The sequence below is a fragment of the Hemiscyllium ocellatum genome, chromosome 5, assembly GCF_020745735.1.
Source record: "Hemiscyllium ocellatum isolate sHemOce1 chromosome 5, sHemOce1.pat.X.cur, whole genome shotgun sequence".
In the NCBI taxonomy this organism is placed as follows: Eukaryota; Metazoa; Chordata; class Chondrichthyes; order Orectolobiformes; family Hemiscylliidae; genus Hemiscyllium; species Hemiscyllium ocellatum.
The window spans coordinates 40,211,790-40,226,345 of NC_083405.1; the positions used below are offsets into that span (position 1 = coordinate 40,211,790).

The 14,556-nt window shown below is 38.2% G+C and overlaps 1 protein-coding gene across 1 annotated transcript in view; it reads left to right on the forward strand.

Moving 5' to 3' along the window:
- Positions 1–6,529, forward strand: part of tomm7 (translocase of outer mitochondrial membrane 7 homolog (yeast)) — a 28,716-nt gene extending 22,187 nt beyond the window's left edge. Inside the window, exon 3 of the mRNA XM_060825411.1 lies at positions 6,003–6,529. Coding sequence (XP_060681394.1) covers positions 6,003–6,018 — 16 coding nt within the window. The 3' untranslated portion in view covers positions 6,019–6,529. The remainder of the gene's footprint in view (positions 1–6,002) is intronic.
- Positions 6,530–14,556: the final 8,027 nt, after the last annotated feature.

The window sequence follows — 14,556 nt, forward strand, 5'->3', positions numbered from 1 at the left end:
TTGTCATACCCTCCAAGTTGAATTTATGCAGTAGATCATTCAATCTTTTCCTTATATTTCTTGCATCTGTGTAAAGAGTGCTCATTTGGGATATAATTCCTAACCTGCCTTATACTCCAATGTTTTGTTAACATGTCTCTTATTTCTGTTAATTGGTTTAATCATTTCATTCCTTTTTCTCTCCTCTTTATCTATGACCACTAAATCTCAAATTCTGACTGCTGCATAATCTCCCCACTTGACTATATTATGATTAAAGACAAATATCGCTAATATCACAATTAACTTCTTACTCAATTGACTCTTTCCAGTTCTTCTTGAATGACTGAGATGGTTTTATGACTTATTTTTGGTTCTGGTAGCCGAAACATCCTTTTAATTCGGACAACTTGAACACTTTTGAACAAGTTCTGATCAACTTGGAAACTTCTGTACCAACTCTGTTTGTACACTTCACAAACTTTTGTTGTGTGGAAGTTGTTCTCGTAATCAGAAAATATGGCTTGTTTATGCTAATGAAATTTCTCTTTTCAATCTGATTTCTTGATTATTTTGAATTGAAATCAAATCTAAACTAATGGCCCCGATTGTTTTTTCCATTGTGGTAAACTCAAATTGCATAACCATTTTGTCATTTAACACCACAAGTATCCTTAACTGAATTGAGTTTTCTTGAAAATGATACATTTAGGGTGCTATAACAGTTGACTTTCTGACTTGTTTTAAAGGACTACCTTTGCAGTGTTGAAATCAAAACTTAAACCCCAAGTGATAATGTTGTATATCTTTATCACACCGAATTAACCTTCTACTCATTGCTATTAAGAAAACTGGTTTTGACCGTATTTGTTCTTTGAGCTATCTTGTGGAATGGTTGAAGCTGTCAAAATACTTGTCATGAATTGAAATACTCCAATAATGTGATAAAGGAAAAAAAGCAGAATATTATTTAAATTGATAATTACTACAGAATGTCAAGTTGCAAAGATATTTGTGTTCATGAATCACAGTATGCAGGTACTGTAATCAAGCACGTGATGTAATGTTGGCCTTTATCTCCAAGCATATAAAATGGAGGAATATTAATAAAACTATCCAAAGCATGAGATAGCCCAGACCTGGAATACTGTGGACAGTTTTGGTCTACTTATCTAAGGAAATATTTATTAGTATTGGAAGCAGTCAAAAGAAGGTTTGAGGTTGATCCCATGTGTGGAGGAACTGTCTTGAGAAATTGAGTAGATTGTGCATGACTCATTGAGCTACAGAAGAATTAGGTGACTTTATTGAAGCATGCAAGATTCTTAATAGGACTTGACAGCATGGATGTGGAATGGTTGTTTCCCATTATGGGAGAGTCTAGAACCAGAAGGCACAATCTTAAAATAAGGGCAAGAGATGAGGATTTTCATCTGAGGGTAGGGATTCTGTGGAATTCTTTATAACCGAGTGTTGTAGAGACTGGGTTAAGTATATTCAAGGAGTAGGAGAACTTGTAGAGAGAGGAGGAGATTGGATGCTGCCTGACCAGCTGTGATTTTCCAACACCATCCTGTCGACTCTGATCTGCAGTCCTCACCTTTTCCTAAGTGTATTCAAGGGTGAAACTTTTAATAAGGAAGCGAATCAAGGGTTATGGGGAAAATGCAGAGAAGTGGGATTGAGAATTATCAGATCTTCCATGATCTCACTGAAAAGAGGATCAGAGTGAATGGGCTGAATAGCCTATTTCTATTCCTATATAGTAATTAGGAAGATTAATGGATTCTATTTTTTATTTTGAGAAGAACTAAACATAAGTGTAAATATATTATTATGCTTCAGCTGTACTGGACATTGCTGAAACTACATTTTGAATATTGTGTGTAGTTTTGGTCTCAGAATGTAAATGCATTGGAAGTAGAAGCTTAGATTCATTTGAGGCCTTAATCTATGACGATAGATTAGTCAATGTTGGCTTGTTTCCACTGGAATTTAAAACAGAGAGGGGTGACTTGATTGAGTTGTAAAAGATCCTGATTTGTGTTGACAAGGTGGGTATGATAAGGATGTTTGTTCTTAAGGGTCAGTTCAGAAAAGGGGCAACTGTTTCAAAATTAGAGGCATCTCTTTCTTTCACGACAAATGAGGATAATCTTTTGTTTGAGGTGTTTGCTTTTCCTTGCCTTGGAAAGCGATGAGTTGGAATCAGTAAATATTTTTAAGACCGAGAAAGATGAACTCCTGTGAGGCAAAGGGTCCAAAGTTTGAGGGATAGATGGGAATGTGGTATTTGAAAGACAAACAGATAACTATGAACTTTATAGAATGGTGGAGCAGGCTTGAAGGGCTGAGGCGTCAATTTCTGCTCCTATTTTGTATATTTGTATGTCAGTTACCCTGAAACTTAATTGGTTGAAAATTTCTCTGAACATATACTTAGCCACTTGACTACCGTTTTGTAACAAGTTGAATTCTTTAAGAATGGAGATTTAATACATAAAAGCGAATTTTAAAATTAATGTTAAATGAATTCTGAAAAATAGTACTTGCCTGATATGAATCTCAAAAAAAAATTGAGAGATGGGGCAAAGTAGGGAAACTTAAAAGGAGAAATAGTTCATCTTATCATTTTTAATTGTCTATTTTTGTTTTGCTCTTACTGTTAGGGAATTTTGCTGAAGAATATAAGCCAAAATATTTGTAAGCAAAAGAAAATTCCTGGGATCTTCCAATAATTAAATTTTTGAGTTATGGGTGTATTGAGCATCCGTGGCTATTTAGTAAAGAATTGATAAATATCATGTTATTTGTATTACTTATATGAAATTTTTGATGGATGTCCAAAAGCCATATGATAGCTGCGAAGAAAATAACTTATTGGGCTCTGGTGGGGGGAGCACGGTTATCTGCCAAGCCACCAAATCTGGGGTGGGGGGGTGGTGGGTGGTTAGCACAGTTATCTGCCAAGCCAGCAAATCTGAATGAAATTAACCATGGCATCTTAAGATTCTGCAGCCAATACCCATCAGCCTCATATCTGTTCTTAACCGTTTGTTAAAATAAATTGTTGAACTATTCATTGAACATGGTTGATATATTCAGCTTAAGATGGTATGCAGATTGATCACACGGGCTTCAGTCTTGGGTTGATTGTTTTGACATTGTGGATAAAGTTATTTGAGAAAGGAATTTTTTTTGATTTGCTTATTCTTTTTCCTTTTCAGTCTTCTGTATAGGATATTGTGCTCAAGACAATATTTAGCTGTCTCTGGCTGCAGTGATGCTGCTACAGGAAGTTAAAGCTCACAACTGTCATTCTCACCATTCTGTATGGCAGGCAGAGTGGCGTTGGCAGTTTAGGAAACCCCTCTTTCCACTAACCAGCCTGCTCTACATTTTAATAATTCTTACATTTCTAACTTAAATCTGTTCCTATTGACTTTGAGCCATCTGTATGATAGACAAGAGCAAAGTCCTTCTGTCAGTTATATGGAAACACAGAATTTAGGAGCAGGAGATGGCTATTTGACCCTCAAGTCTATTCCATTATTCAATATGATCATGGCAGATCGTTGAACTCAATACCCTAATACCACCCTCCCCCCAATATCCCCTTTTCCCTTTAGCCATGAGCTGTATCTACCTCCTCAAACACTTTCCGTGGTAGCAAATTCCACAGGCTCACCACTCTGGATGAAGACACTTTTTGTCATTCTCTGTCCTAAAAGGTTTACCCCTTATTCTTAAACTGTAACCCCGGGTCTGGACTCCCTGATATTGGGAATATCTTTTCTGCATCTAACCTGTCTTCTGGGTCTGGATACCCCAACATTTTATAAGCTTCTATGAAATCGCCCACCCCTATCATTCTTCTAAATTCCAGTGAATCCTAACTGACACAATTTTTCTTCATAAATCTGTCCTGCCGTCCCAGGATATAGTTTGGTAAGTAAGTGTTCGCTGCACTCCCTTCATAACAAGATAAGGAGACCAAAACTGTACACTATTTCAGGTGTGGCCTACCCAACGCAGTGTATAATTGCAACAAGACATTTTTGTTCCTGTATTTGAATTCTCTGTTATGAAGCATAACATGCAGTTTGCTGCCTTTACTGCCTGCTGCATTTGCACAGTTACTTTCAGTTACTAGGATGACCAGGTTTCATTTGAAGATTCCCCTCTCTCAATTTACAGCCATTCAAATAACAGTCTCCCATCCTATTTTCCCAACCAAATTGGATAACCTCACACATATCTGCAAAATACTGCACCTGCCATGCATATGCCCATTCACTCTACCTGTCCAAATCACACTGCAATACCCCCTCTACACCCTCCTCACAGCTCACCCTCCTACCCAACTTTGTGTCATCTGCAAATGATGGAACTAAATAGAATCTCTCAACATCTAAATTATTAACATATATTGTGAATAGCTGGGGTCCTGCTATGTGATTTTCTACACGGCATTTCGTCTGGAACCATTGGGCAGAAACTAAATACATCCTCTGTAGAATAAAAACAAAGGGACACTTCCGTGGAGATACTTCAGTTTTGTATGAAGAACTTTGGGAGAAAAGCAGTCACCTTCTTAGGAAACAAAAATATGCAGGGACAAGGAAAAATACTACAATCTGAATTTCTTTTATTTTTATAAAACTTCTGTATTTACTTATCATAATAGATAATTTTGTTTTGAGGTTGCACATTGGCCTTTTCATGTTGATCGCAGTTGAATGCCCTAAGATGGAGAAATTGAAATATTAATTATTTGATCAGTTGTTCTATGATTTCTCAGTTATACCCCACAACTTGAGCAGAGTGGGCTAGATGTTAAGATTTGTCTTCTCACAGCTAGGCCTGTGCTCCTGACCTCATTCTGAAGAATGCTCTTTTGATGCTGTTTCTCCTGTGGAGAACAGATGAAATGAGCATAGAGTACTCTATGCTACTTTCTCCCCACCCCCACCCTCCTCTCATTTATCTCTGCACCCTGCAGGCACTCTGCCTCTATTCTTGATGAAGGGCTTTTGCCCTAAACGTAGATTTTCCTGCTCTTCTGATGCTGCCTGAATTGCTGTGCTTTTCCAGCACCACTCTAGTCCAGACTCTGGTTTCCAGCATCTGCAGTCCTTGTTTTTAACCGAAGAGATGAAATGTACAATTAACAGTCATGGCCTGCTTATTTGAAGTAAAACAGTGGGCTGAAATAATCAGAGATACTAATTGCTTCATTCTAGTGGCAGTGAATTCAATGATACGCTATTCAGTTTCTCAAGCCTGATGTGCCATTTAGTTAGATCACAGCTGAGCTGTATCTGAATTGCATTCACCTGCCTTGGTTTCATATACTTCAATACTCTTAGCTAATTAAAAAAAGTCTTCATACAGTTTTCAGTTGGCCTACCTCTCACCTCTACAACTAAATCCAAGTGGACTGTTTTCATTTTTAAATGTTTTGCTGAACTGCAATAATCAGATAATTTGCTTGCCTTTAGCTTTCCTGGCTCTTCAGTCTCATTCACATTCTTATTTGCAAAAATGCAGCTGACGTTCCTAATTTTCTTACCGAAGTGCACCATCTCGCATGTAGCTGTTAAAGTTAATTTACCGTGTAACTGTCTCGTCTGCAAGTTTTCTGATGTCCTTTTGTTTCATTCTTCTGTTGTACTGCTATTTGATATTGTATTGCTTGTTCCTGAGTTCAAATTATTAATGTTAATTAGAACTGTACCTGCACCTCTCTTTGTGGAACTGTACATTATACCTTCCAACTTGGGGAAAAAATGTATCTTTACAATAGCTCTCTGTTTCCTATATTTTGTAAGTCAATTTGCTTAGTTAGTTGACACTGCTCCAAATGTCTCCTATCCATTATCTTCTAACTGTTAACACAAGGTTGCATATCCAGTCCTTCGTAACTGCACCTCATTACAGTCATTTAATCAGAACAGTCTTTGTTTATTTGTGTACAATTTAGTTGCATTCACAATTTAATTGTCTGCACTTTTGATTTCTAGTTTGCTGTGGGGATGAAAACAGTGCAGCAGAAGTTCTACATTTCCATTTTGATTAGAAGTACTCTCTGAAGAAAATTGGGAAGAACAGACCATTGCAGTTGGCAGGTGCAATGCCTGTGTTCACTATTTTACTGATCTACAGCAGTAGATTTTCCAGCAGGGTAGTTATGGGCTGTCTTGTTTTCCTAAAAAATTAGCTGCATTTGTGGCTACTGTGTTTCAGTTTATGTAACCTTCTTATTGGGAAGAAATAATCGAGAGAAAATTTATCCAAAAAATGGCTAGATAAAATTTGCAGCATGCATGTTTGTAAGTTTGCTTGGTTTAAAAGCTAAGTAATCACACTTTTAAAATGTGAAGCTGCATTGTATAAACCTGCATATAGTGAATAATCTAACTATTGAGTTTTTGTTAAGATAATGCATTTAATACTTGAGTACTAATTCCTGGATATACTTTACTTGAAAATGTTGTAATTTTCATGTTCATGATGTACTTTATAAGTTTTGCTTTGAGATTTGACTATTGCAATGGAAATGTGAATTGGATATTTGTCAATTTTATTAGTTTTCATTAAACCAACAATAAACTCATTGTTCTTGTGTTACTGATTATACAAAAAATTGTGTGTATGGTAGCCTAAAAAATATTGTCTTCCTTCCTCATATAGGGTAAAATATTATACTGTTATGTAATGAATGTTAATAGCAAAAGTCTTTTGGGGAAACCACATCAATGTCATCAGGGTTAGGACCAAATTCTTGTACACCCTGCCTACTATAGATGGACACAGAATTTGGAAAGGAATTTCAGAGGGAGAAACAGATCACAATTTGGAATTACTTCTTTAATTGAAGTCTGCAGATAATCTCTCCATAGCATTCAACAAGTAGAGAGAGGTTTCAAGGTGCAGGTTAGAAATTCAATTCCATTTTAGTTTTTGGCACTGAGTGTTGTTTTGTCTCTGATGGACAAGCTTATAATTCAGTAGTTTGTCCATTGTTACTGAAACTCTATTCCAAGAAATCTAGGTGCATTTCATTCTCTCTTGCCAGAAATAAAGCAGGTAGAGTTTATTGCCAATTTATCTGGTATCACCGCTGGATTTGCAGAGGTTGAAGAGCCACCTGGCCTTGAAATTCCCCTTTTCCATCTCCTACACAACTACCTGGCGTGGCATAAGACGTCCTTGCATCACAGTTATTCTGTGTCATTGTTGATTATTCCCCACTCAAAATCATTTGTAGAATGACTTCCAGGTTCCAGTCACAAGGACAAAAGCATTTTAGGAGGGAATGGCAGTTTTGAGATGTGTTGACTTCTTTTCACACATTGCTCCCTCAGTGCCTGCGACCTGGGTTCGATTCCACCTTCTGGCAACTGTGTGGAGTTTATACATTCTCACTGTGTCTGCATGGGTTTCCTCTGGGTGTTCCAGTTTCCTCTCCTGTTCCAAAGATGTGCAGGTTAGGTGGCTTGGCCATGCTAAGTTGTCCATTGTGTCCAAGTATTGTATAGACTGGGTGGTTTAGCCATGGAGAATTGCAGGGTTACAAGGATAGGGTAGGGGGCTGGGTCTGTTTGGGATACTTTGGTGTGGACTCAGATTGAATAGCCTACAGTAGGGATTCTATAATTCTATGCTTCACTCTCCATCCCGATCAGTTATCCAGCAGCTCAACAGCAAGCCAAACCTGGGTTTCCATGTAGCTCCTACTCCTTTTCAAGGATGATATTGAGCTTTAGCCACAGCAATTAATTGTTCCATACTGCTGGCTACACAATAATTAGGAGATGACCATAATTCCAACACCTTGGTTTCAAATAGTGCCCTTAAACTGCTTAAACATTCCAAGAGTTTTTAAAGGAATATTTTTAAACCATGTTTAACACTGAGCCAGGTAAGAAGATACAAGGATAATATACAAAACTTTTGGCTAAAAACCAAGTTTTTTCAAAACATTCATAGAAATGCAGAGGAGTTAGGGAGAGAATTCGAGAGCTTTGTACCCAGTGGTCTAAAGGCAATGATGAAGTGATTAAAACTGGGGATGTGCAAGAGTCAGAGAAAAATGAAAACCTTATCAGGAGATTCTTCTTTCTCAATTGGCAAACTTGGCATTTCAGAAATGGGCAAAGACTGCAAATAGTATGAATATTATTAGGGTCATACGGATGTACAGCACAGTCTAATTCAGCCATGCCGACCAGATATCTGAAATTGATCTAGTTCCATTTGCCAGCTTTGGTCCATATTCCTCCAAACCGTTCCAATTCATTTACCCATCTAGACACCTTTAAAATGTTGTAATTGTACCAGCCTCCTCCACTTCCTCTGGCAGTTCATTCCATACACACAGCTGCCTCTGCATGAAAAAATTGCCCCTTTGGTCCCCCTTTTCAATCTTTCCCCTTTCGTCTTAAACCTATGCTCTCTAGTTTTGGACTACCCTATCCTGGGGAAAAGAACTTGGCTGTTCACCCCATCAATGCACCTCATGATTTTATAAATCTTTATAAGGTCATACCTAAGTCTCTGATGGTCCACAGAAAATAGTCCCAGCCTATTCATTCTCTCCCTATAGCTCAAACCCTCCAACCCTGGCAAAATCCTTGTAAATCTTTTCTGAACCCTTTCAAGTTTAGCACCATCCTTCCTATAGCAAGAAAAGCAGAATTGAATGCAGTATTCCAAAAGTGGCCTCCCCACTGTCCTGTACAGCCGCAGCGTGACATTCAAACTCCTATACTCAATGCATTGACCAATAAAGACAAGCATACCAAACGCCACCTTCACAACCCTATCTACCCATGGACTCCACCTCCAAGGAACTATGAACTTGCACTCCAAGGTCTTTTGTTTGGAAACACTCCCCAGGAATGCCCTTAACTCCTGCCCTGATTTGTCTTAACATAATGCAGCACCTCATGTTTAACCAGATTAAACTCCCATCTGCCACTTCTCCACCCATGTTATCAATGACCCATTGTATTCTGAGGTAGCCACCTTTGCTGTCCACTGCAGCACCAATTTTGGTGTCATCTGCAAATTTGCTAACCATACCTCCCATACACACATCCAAATATTTTATATAGATGACAAATAACAGTGGACCAGCAACGATCGCTGTCACACAGTGTTGGTCACAGGCCTTCAATCTGAAATGACACTCAACTGCCACCCTCTGTCTCCTGTGTTCTGGCCAATTTTGCATCTAAATGGCTAGTTCTCCCTGCATTCCATGTGAACTAATCTTGTTAATCAGTCTACCATGTGGAACCTTGTTGAGCGCTTTGTTGAAGTCCATACAGACAACATCCACTGCTCTGCCCTCATGAATCCTCTTTGTCACTTCTTCAAAGAACTCAGTTAAGTTAGTCAGATACAATTTCCCACACACATCCATGTTGTGTATCCCTAATCAGTGCTTGCCTTTCCAAATAAATGTAAATCTGTCCTTCAGAATACACTGCAATGACTTGCTCACTGTCTATAGTTCCCTGGCTTTTCCTTACCACTTTGTTAAATAATGGCATCATGTTAGCCAACCTGCCTTCTTTCAGCAAGTCACCTGTGGCTATTGATGTTACAAATATCTCAGCAAGGGGCCCAGAAATCATTTCCATAGCTTCCCACAAAGTTCTAGAATACACCAAACCCACTCCCAAGGATTTATCCACCTTGCGATTTAAGATGTCCAACACTTCCTTGTCTGTAATATGAACACTTTTCAAAGAACAATACAGCACAGGAGCAGGCCCTTCAGTACTCACAAGTCTGTGCTGTCATATTTTTACTGTACATACTATTACTGTCTTACAGGATCCATATCCCTTTGCTCCCTTCCTAGTCATGTATTTGTCCAGGTGCTTCTTAAATGCTGCTGTTGTGTCTGCTTCCACCACCACCTCTGGCAATACATTCCAGACACTCACCACCCTTTGTGTGAAAAACTTGCTTTGCACATCTCTTTTAAACTCTTTCTCCCAGTTCAATATCCATCCTACCAGCTCACCCTGACATCATGTGACTTTATCTTTTCTGCCAGTCTGCGACGAGGGACCTTATCAAAGGCTTTACGGAAGTCCATGTAGACATCATCAACTGCTTTTCCCTCATCGATCATTTTCATCACCTCAAAAAACTTGATCAAGCTAGTGAGGCATAACCTCTCCAACACAAAACCATACTGTCTAATGCTAATAAGTCAGTTTGCTTCTAAATTGTCCCTGAGGATCTTTTCCAATAATTTCCTTATTTCAAGACATCACCATCTATCTCCCAAAGTTCTCTAGCTTCCATATCCTTCTCCACAGTAAACACTGATGCAAAATGCATGGTTCATATCATCCATTGCCTGCGGTTCCACTCACAAGCAGCCTTGCTGATCTTTGAGGGGCCCTATTCTCTCCCTAGTTACACTTTTGTCCCTAATGTATTTGTAAAATCCCTTTGGATTCTCCTTAACCCTATTTGCGAAAGCTATCTCGTCTCACCTTTTTGCCCTCCTGATTTCTCTCAAGTATACTTCTACTACCCTTATACTCCTAGGGATTCACTCAATCTCTGCTGTCTATACCAGACATATGCCACCTCCTATTTCTCGACCAGGACCTCAACTTCTCTAGTCATCCAGCATTCCCTATACCTGCCCGCCTTGCCCTTCACCGTAACAGGGACAGTCTCTGAACTCTCGTTTTCTCATTTTTGAAGGCTTTCCACTTTCCAGCCTTCACTTTACCTGGGAACATCCGCCCCCAAGCAATTTTCGAAAGTTTTTGCTGAATACCTCAAAATTGGCCTTCCTCTAATTTAGAACTCTGACTTTTAGACCAGGACTGTCCTTTTCCATAACTATTTTAAAACTAATAGAATTATGATCACTAGACCCAAAGTGCTCCCCCATCAACACCCCAGTCACTTGCCCTGACTTATTTTGCAAGAGTAGTTCACTTTTTGTTCCTTCTCTGGTATGGAATAAGAAAATTTCCTTGTACACACTTACCAAATTCCTCTCCATCCGATCCTTTAGCACTATGGCAGTCCCACTCTAATTTTGGAAAGATAAAATCCCCTACTATTACCACCCTGTTATCATTCAGAAGCACCATTAAAATTGGAGAAAGTCCCAAAATATTTCATGCAGCTGTAATACAGGCATGGGCATTGAGCCAAAGCAGGATAAATCACTGACGCTAAGCTAAGAAATGTTGGTTTTATGAGCGGTCTCATAGGAGGAAAGGGAGTTGGAGAGAGAATCCCAAGGTATGGGAGGTAGATAGTAGAAGGTCTAGAATCAAATGTTGGGCCGGTGAACACTCCCAGACATTGAGTTATTTACTATAAACATGCAAATTCGATATTACTTTGCATTTTGTTTTTGGTTTGGAGGACAGAGATCATTTGCTGAAAAGCAATTTCACAGCTTGCATCTATGGAGCACAACTAAGATGTTTACTGTACTATGCAATCTGGGCTCTTAGCTGGGATTGCACTGTGTTTAATGGCCTTGGTGTGCCAAATGTTGTCAATTTATCCTGTAGCCTCAGAGAATGCACGAAGTTAGTTTATGATTTGAAACACGTTCAGCAATGAGCCCAGCTTTGTTGCTGTCCGCAGTTTTTGTGCCAATGCTGTCGAACAATCTACGTCTAAGTAGGAAGGATGTATTTCATGCTGAAAGTTAATTCCGATGTTAATTGATAGTTTGTATTATTGCTTTGACACAGTGATTCATATTTAAAAAGTGTAAGTAGTGGTTTGAAAAATCAAGAATTTTTTTTGCATTATTGCTAATACTTAGTGCTTCCCAAAAAGCAGAAATGCATAACAAACATTGCAATAGATGCAGCCTGTGGTTTCTAATCGTATTCACCATTTAAAAAAAAATCTCATCATTGAGCAATCTAAATTTTCGAAAACAATGAGTTAAAGATGTTCTGTGACAATTCCTTTCTGATAGACATTTACCCAGAACTTAATATTAGGTCCTCTTGAGGATTGGACTGATTTGGGGCCGCAGACAATTTATACAGATTTCATGAACATGATACAGAAACTGAGTATAGTAACTACCAGCTACTGGATGTATTATGAAACTGATCTATCTGCTTGTTAGGTAGAATTTAAAGATCTGGTGGCACAATGTCAAGAAACCATCTTGTGGGTAGCTTACAGAACCCGAATACTTGTTTGGTAGTATGGAATTTGAGTACTGCTGAAAAAAATCATTTTCTCAAAGCATTTTGTCTTGAGCTCCTCAGAATAATTTACAAGAAATAAACAAAGAAAGAACAAACAACATTTATACTTTATGAGAGTCGGGTGCTGGTTGATTCACAAGTGGATTCCGATTAATAGAAGTGTTACCATGGAGAATCCAGTAGTTAGATGATGACTAACAGTTAACTGCCAAACATTGTTTACATATTAAACCAGGCTTGTTAACTCTGGTCAAGACCTTCTGAGAAATGAACCAATTAATGACTGTTACTTCTTTTGCTGATTTAAATAGATTCAATTCATATGCATGTTATTTGTGTATACAAAGAGCATAATCCCATGTATCAATGCAAGGAGCTTCCAGAATGGCCAAGTGTCCCACACTGAGCCAAACTGACAATCCTAAATTTGTTGTCAGCTAACCTTTTGCATATTCATGATTAGCAAATGTTAACCAATCACAGAATCACATGCAATGTTGGACACCCATATTTTAAAGTTTGCATTTGATTTGGAATAGTCAATACATTGCCTGTTGTGAACAGCCAAAGGGGTGTGGTGTTTGATATGATCTGCCAATCTTTGGGACGTATGGTCTACTACCCAGCAACGCACTGGCATTGAAATTCATACACCACATCACTCATTTGTGCAAAAGACAGAACATCTTTCTGGCTTGAGGACAGCACATTCGTGGCAAACACATTTGTGTTGCTGCATGAACCTGAGTACTGTTGCAAAGCGAGATGTATTTCCCAAGTGTTTAATCTTGCACTTATCAAGGCGAACACAAAAATGCCAAATTTCAAACAATCACAGCAGTTCTTCAAGAGAAGAAATGGCTACAATTGGTTGGCAGGCCAACTCCAATTGGATGAACCATTGCCATGGAGAAAGCAATGAGGCTCCCAAGTGCCTGTGTATTCATAAAAAGTATAACATTTGAACATATATCTTTATTTGCAGAGAATGTGTCCCTGCATATGAATGCACATTGTTAAGAAATAAATCACATTATGAATTCAACTGATTAACTAAAACTGGTTGCTAATGTCACTATTAGCACACTCTGGATTGCTCAGAAACTCCTATCTAATCATGAAAGCCCATCTATACTAAATGTTTTGTACTAGAACTGTAAGCATATCACCATCACCTCCTATCTTCACCCATCTAACGCCATCCCACTTACCTTTGTCCTAGCCCCATTCCCCACACCCCCTATTTATCTCTCAATATTCTTTTCCCTCTCCAGTCTTGAAGAGAAGTCCTGCCCAAAACACACTTCGGATGCTGCCTGACCTGCTGTGCCTTTTCTAGCACCACACTTCATCAACTTTGTTTGAATTCCATGTCAATTGGGGGGCTATAAGAGAAATAGAGAAGACAAAATGCATTAATAGCAAGAAATAAAGATACAGAAATGAAATATAATTTTTTTCAGTCGTCCATCAATAAAATCAGAGAGTATTACACTCCACCCTTTGTAAAAGTTTATTTTCAGTGTCAGAGATGTATTTGATTATAATTAAGGCTTGCCACATTGTTAAGAATACTTATACTGAAATGGGTAATTTCTAACTTTTTGTGTTGTGTTTTGACCATATACAAGCAATAGTAGCATTATGCCATTTCAGTGCAGTGTTCATTATTGATTTTCTTCAGCTTTTGGACGAGCAGGGCAATCTTCAAATTTCCATATTAATGGAATCCATGTGTGAAATCTGCAATTTGTGTTGTCTGAAATCCACATAAATGAAAGTGAATGCTACTAGCCTTCGCTGATGCTTCTACTGAAAAGTACTGCCCATTGCTTCCATGTTATTATATTTGCACAATCAGTATTTCATAAATAGAAAATCTAAATTCTTAGCTATATGGTAAAAATTTATTTTTTGGATTTAATGATCTTACAATATTACCTTCATTACTGCTAATAGATATTCCAACAATATATTAAGCCACTTCTTTGGTTTCTTTTTGAATGAGATTTTTGTGTTCATTAAAGCAAGTCAATTAAGAATTAGACAAATACAGAACTTATCTTTATTATTCCCTAATGTCAACATCAAGTTCTTATATAAAAGGTACAAATTTCTGCTTCACAGGTATCCAAACCTCAAACTTCTTGAATCAGGAAGTTTTTTTTTAACTTTCACATTAGCAACCTTTGGAATTTGTGTAAAATTGCCAAATTTAATGTCGCTCTATCTTGTGTTGAGGATAACCCTGTGCAATGGGCTGATGTAAACCATGACTGACCATTATTGTCAGCAGGGAGAGAAGATCTTTTTGTCCCTTAGTTTGGGCTGAAATGAACTGAGTATTCTC